Here is a 6149-nt window from a genome sequence, read left to right on the forward strand (position 1 = left end):
TGCTCAGGTACTCTGTTCACTACCTGCTCAGGTACTCTGTTCACTACATGCTCAGGTAGTGGAGTGTTTAGCATCTAAAGAAACAGATATTTCACTCATACTTTATAGTTCGTTTAAACTATTTGAGGCAGTTTTCAAACACAAACCTGTATTTTTACTGGTGTGTCACATAATTCACGAGGGTTTGACAGAACAAGTAATTGAAGACAGTGCTCTCCTTTTTAGTGCTGCAGCAAGGATCCTCTTCCTCCTTCTGTCCTTGTCTCCTCTTTCCTTTTATCATTTCTCACATCTGTTTCTTTCCTCCTCTCCACTGTCCCACTTTCTCTCTCTGGGGGGAGTAGAAGGAGGAGAATATATAGGAGGAGACTCTCTGGGAGTCGAGTGTTGAATTGAAGTGACTCTGCCTGCTTTTATTCTCGTTCTTCTTCAGACTGTTGTGATTGATTTGAGGAGACTTCTGACCCTAACGATCTGCATTTGTTCCCTGCGCTGTCCTGACGTATTGTGGCTACACATATCTCACCATGGAGTGTTGCGTAAATGTCACACTCAGGTTTTATTCTGATTAAGACACCTGTGACATGCTGATAATCCTGTTTTATCATCTTTGAGCATGTGTACGGCTCATTCAGAATGAGGTTTTTAATGCAGTTTGTAGCACACTTGTCTCTCTGCTGTTTACGATCAGCTCTGTCTGTGTGGAGAAACACACCTACTGTTACATTATGAAGGACGTGGATACCAACAGTCTGTTGTTTTTTTTTTTTTTATATCTCAACGCCGACCTTTTTCAATAAGTAATTAGTCGTGTAAACAGATTAGTAGGATGATTGTCCTTATTTCAGAATAAAACTGAATATTTCCTGCATAGTGAGTGTTATTATTACCGATAGGAATGATGGTTCCAAAAGCTAAAAAAGGAGTGACATAGAGACACCGTATACGTCTCTGGTAGAGACCTGTCAATCACTGTGTAGCCCCGCCCTAAAGCATACTCTGCTTTATGGTCTGTGTGACTCTAAATGGACCATAATTTACTAAATGAACATCATGCTGTATTGAAGAAGACTTGAAACTAGAGATTGAGACCATAAACTCATGTTTACAATGTTTACTGAGGTAATAAATCAAGAGAGAAGTAGAGTCATTTTCTCATAGACTTCTATACAACCAGAGGAGTTGCCCCCTGGTGGACGCTAGAGAGAATGCAGCTTCAACACATGAAGCTTTGACTTAACTCTAGAGACCTGGAGGTTCTAGTTTGTGCTCATATCAGGATTGAACTTAGTCTGTTTCTTAGTTTAACTGACTGATATGGAGTTTGTATTGTTTTGAGGTAACTCGTTTTTTTAACCTTAACACTGAAAGCAACAACATCCCTCTCTCTAGAGTGACACACTTAGCTCTCTGTATTTATCTCTCCTCCCAGAATGCATCAGACATGCCTGAAACGATCACCGGTCGAGACGCAGCGAGGTTTCCCATCATCGCCAGCTGTACTCTGTTTGGGCTCTACCTCTTCTTCAAGGTAACAGGGTTTCCTCACCCTTACTCCAGGGGCCTCATGCAGAGAGAGTTTGGACGAACGCGTCCACAACAATCAGAGTAACGTGTGACGTGTGTTCTGATGCAGGTATTCTCACAAGAGTACATCAACATGCTGCTGTCGGTCTACTTCTTCGGCCTGGGCGTCCTGGCTCTGTCTCACACCATGAGGTAAAGCAACACACTGATGTAGGAGAAGAGAAATACCAAAAACAAGCAATGTCAATTCATTGTACGGGTGGGTGGTAAAAATCAACACAGCATGGAATCGTGATATTTTGATGTTTTGTATCAATATGTGTTTAAGACAGAGAGAGTCTTGCCACTCACCTGAAGTTGCTGTAAACATTTCAGAGGGAACCAACACACACTGTGGGAGCATTTTAGAAATGTTTCTAGTTTTTTACCATCAGAAAGTGTGAAAAAGGGTTTTGCTGTCGACCTCGATTAACCCTCTGAACACCTAAGCAGTTTAGGGGCGTCTTTCGCTCCTTCATGTTTCTCTCTGTGGTCTTGATGTTCTCTGTAACATAAAGTTCTGCTCCTCTATAGAAACAGAACCACCATGATAGAAGTAGAGAGAACTAGAACATGTCTATAGTGCAGAATAACAGTGTCGTGATATCGTATTGTGACTTATTGCAATATCGTATCGCGACTTAGGTGTCGTGATATCGTGTCGTGATAATATCGTATCGTGACTTAGGTGTCATGATAATATCGTATCGTGACTTAGGTGTCATGATAATATCGTATCGTGACTTAGGTGTCGTGATAATATCGTATCGGCACTTTGGTGTCGTGATAATATCGTATCGCGACTTGGGCGTCGCGATAATATCGTGACTTAGGCGTCGCGATAATATCGTGATAATATCGTATCGTGACACAGGCGTCGCGATATCGTGATAATATCGTATCGTGACACAGGCGTCGCGATAATATCGTGATAATATCGTATCGCGACACAGGTGTCGCGATAATGTCGCGACACAGGTGTCGCGATATTGTCGCGACACAGGCGTCGCGATAATATCGTGATAATATCGTATCGTGACACAGGTGTCGCGATAATATGTCGCGACGCAGGTGTCGCGATAATATGTCGCGACGCAGGTGTCGCGATATGGTGTCGCGACGCAGGTGTCGCGATATGGTGTCGCGACGCAGGTGTCGCGATATGGTGTCGCGACGCAGGTGTCGTGACATAGCTGTCGTGATTAACTCTTTGCTCTTGTTTCTGTCTCTCAGTCCTCTGATGTCCAGAATCTTTCCAGAGTCTTTCTCAAACAAACAGTACCAGCTGCTCTTCACTCAGGGCTCCGAAGAGTCCAGAGAAGGTGAGAGAGCCTGTTTACTGAGGAGACGTTGTGTTTTATCGTCACATCTTCTGCTGCTGATTACATCTGCACTGATCAATCGCCCAACTGACTGTTATGTCATGTAGTCTGTGTGGAAGAAGACGTGAAGCTCCCAATTTGTAACATCTGCAAGTCCAAAATAATCCGTGGAGGAGCCACATTAAAAACATTTGGAACAACTTTGAGATTTGTTTGAGTGAGAGAACGTCTTGTAATGTAATAATCAACGTTTCGTTATGAACTTGCAGATAAATTTTCAATTTTCCCCTGAAAGAAAAGTGACAAAGATTTAGTGTGCTGACCAATAACATCAATCTCTCCGTCTCTCTGCAGAAATAGTGAACTATGAGTTTGACACCAAGAACCTGATTTGTCTGATCATCAGCACCGTGGTGGGAGTCTGGTACCTGGTGAAAAAGGTAACGTCTCACCAGTTCACAGGAGAGTTAAGGGTTGAACATCATCGGCTGTTATTATTATTAACTGTCCTGATGATGTCACAGACAGGCAGAGAGCTGATGTCATATTTGTGTTTTTCTGACCACAAGTACTGTTTCTATGATGTCACAGCACTGGATAGCCAATAACCTGTCTGTGTTCTGTGACATCACAGCACTGGATAGCCAATAACCTGTTTGGTTTGGCGTTTGCCCTGAATGGAGTGGAGCTGCTCCACCTGAACAACGTCAGTACCGGCTGCATCCTGCTGGGGGGGCTGTTTGTCTACGACGTCTTCTGGGTGAGACTATTTATTTTTTTAACACATATTCAGTTAAATAATTACATATTGTAATCTATTTTATTGAGTTGCCTTTTAGTGAATGAGTTAATTTAAGTTCTCCCTGGTAAGCAGTGATGCTGTGTACACTGTATGTGTATGACTTTTATTGTGAAAGGTAAAAACTGAAAGAGTAAAGCAGTATGTGCTGTCGTTGTGAATAATAAGCCTATTTTCCATAAATAAATACATTTTACAAAAGTCTGTGTTGCTGCACATCAGATATATTATTTCCATGCCACAGCTCATGGATTTGCTATTTTTTCTATCAGTGCAATGCATGATGGGACATATTGCTCTGTTGGTGACCACTGGTAGTACTCTACTTTTCACAATGCATTGTGGGATACTTTGACATCACAGGCTATAACAATTCTCGTTCGGACAGCATTACAAAATCATATCGTGAACAGAGAGAGATTTAATGTGTCATTATTTTGAAGTTCAGTTCTAAATAACTAGTTTGGTTTAAAGTGACCGTGAGTTTAAGAATCACTGAGATCCTTGGCTCTGATTGGCTGAAAGCAGAATGAAGGATTTCCAGGGTTCGTATGGTCATGTAAAACCTGGAAAAGTCATGGAATTTTAAAATGGTTATTGGAAAAAAATAAAATCCCAAAAGTTTTGGAAAGTCATGGAAATGTGTTATATTCATATTTTAATGTCGTTCATTTACGGTGAGTTGTCAACCAGCGTTTCTCAGATTGGAGTGAGACGAGGAGAAAATGTGATGTTGTGATCTTCACAATAGAACATCTTTGATGTGTCGAGTCTTGGCTAATCAGCGTTCAGATGTCTACAGCGTCTTCATTTCGCTCCGTTAAAGTTTAAGTTACGTTATGTTCCGTTACAGTTCAGACTTGCTGGGTTAAGTTAACGTCCACTGCATGCGGAACTTTGTCGACTGTTAACGTTCGTCATTATCGCGAGTTAGAAAGAAAAAAACGTAACGTGATGAAACATGAAGTCCCCCCCGTGTTCCAGTTCAGTTCACGCGGTCACTCATTAACGTTAAACCCCGAACACCGGCGCATCTGGTTGCAGGTTGTTTTGTTTAACTCAAAGTAGAAAGAGGATGATTTCATGGTCAGAATAACTTTCATGACCACGAAACATGAGGCCCAGATACTGATGAGATGATGAGGTCAGAGAGCTTCAGGGAGAGGAGGCTGTTTGTGTAGCGCAGCTTGATGCAGGGCTGAGCTGTGAGTGGAGCTGGGCCTGGATAAAGGTGGAGCTGGGCCTGGATAAAGGTGGAGCTGGGCCTGGATAAAGGTGGAGCTGGGCCTGGATAAAGGTGGAGGTCTAAACAGACGTGAATACAGCTTCCTGCTGTCACAGTATTGTAAATACATTGATAATAAGGCAGGGTATGCTAAATGTGGCCTCTGCTCCAAGGAGATAAAGTACAGCAACAAGGGCTCACATGTCCTCTCATCACACTGACAGACATGTTCACTGTAATGACCACAGCCAGTGTACCAACAGTCCCAACAGTCCCACGTTGCTCTCAAGAACCCTGAAGTACTGAGAGGGTTAAGGTGCCTGTACCTTCATTTCAGCAGGTTGCTAATGCAGAGGTGTGTATAGATCACAGCTATTATTTTACTCTTGATAAACTACCATAGCCAGAGTAGATTATCATTTTCATTTAAATAATTGAACTGGATTGAATGCATATTTATTGCAAATAGAAGATAGGCCACAATTCCAACAGCTGTACAGTGGAAGTTAATATTAAGCCGTACAGTAACGGTTCAATGAAAACGTTGCACGACAAAAGGGAAAGCAATATGTGCACTAGCTGGATGCTACTACCTACTAAAGCTCTTATTGATGTCAGTGTCAACCAGAGTATATTTATAAATGTTTATTCTTTTAATCAAACGATTGTCTCTCATTCGTTTGTGTCATTTAAGGTATACTGGATGCTTTGGAATTCTCATTGTTAGTTTAAATACTACATTTTCTCACTTTTTCATGTATACACTGAGATTTCACAAAATGTTTGGTCATGGAAATTTGGTGAAAAGTCATGGAAATCCATTGGTCAAAATGTGTATGAACCCTGGATTTCCACTTTAGCTTCATTCTGCAAAAATAACTAAATGTATGTGTAGAATGAAGATGAGATGATTTATGGAAATACAAACAGGGCTGAAATGTAAACAAAACTAACGTCAGGAAAGAGATGAGAGCAGAGAAAGTAATAACTAGAAAATTCCGAAAGAAATTTTGATAGTGTGGCTTCTACTGTCCGAAGACATCGCAATATATATATATACACACGCCAGTGTTACCAGTAGTGTCATTCAGGTTCAATTGAGATAGCGCTACTCTCTTTTCTGCATTTTAGATTCATACTCTTGGATTCAATCTTGTATTTGTGGGGCTTTTATTTTGAAAGGGTGGGACTGGGTGGGTGAGAGAGGGGGAGGGGAGACAGAATCATAATGTTTGAC

The 6149-nt window shown here is 41.5% G+C and overlaps 1 protein-coding gene across 1 annotated transcript in view; it reads left to right on the top strand.

Moving 5' to 3' along the window:
- Positions 1-6149, top strand: part of hm13 (histocompatibility (minor) 13) — a 28448-nt gene that overhangs the window by 16584 nt on the left and 5715 nt on the right. The window contains exons 3-7 of the mRNA XM_031879344.1: positions 1433-1531; positions 1637-1719; positions 2800-2888; positions 3243-3328; positions 3523-3680. Coding sequence (XP_031735204.1) covers positions 1433-1531; positions 1637-1719; positions 2800-2888; positions 3243-3328; positions 3523-3680 — 515 coding nt within the window. The remainder of the gene's footprint in view (positions 1-1432; positions 1532-1636; positions 1720-2799; positions 2889-3242; positions 3329-3522; positions 3681-6149) is intronic.

The sequence above is a fragment of the Anarrhichthys ocellatus genome, unplaced genomic scaffold, assembly GCF_004355925.1.
Source record: "Anarrhichthys ocellatus isolate YVR2014 unplaced genomic scaffold, GSC_Weel_1.0 scaffold248, whole genome shotgun sequence".
Lineage (NCBI taxonomy): Eukaryota > Metazoa > Chordata > Actinopteri > Perciformes > Anarhichadidae > Anarrhichthys > Anarrhichthys ocellatus.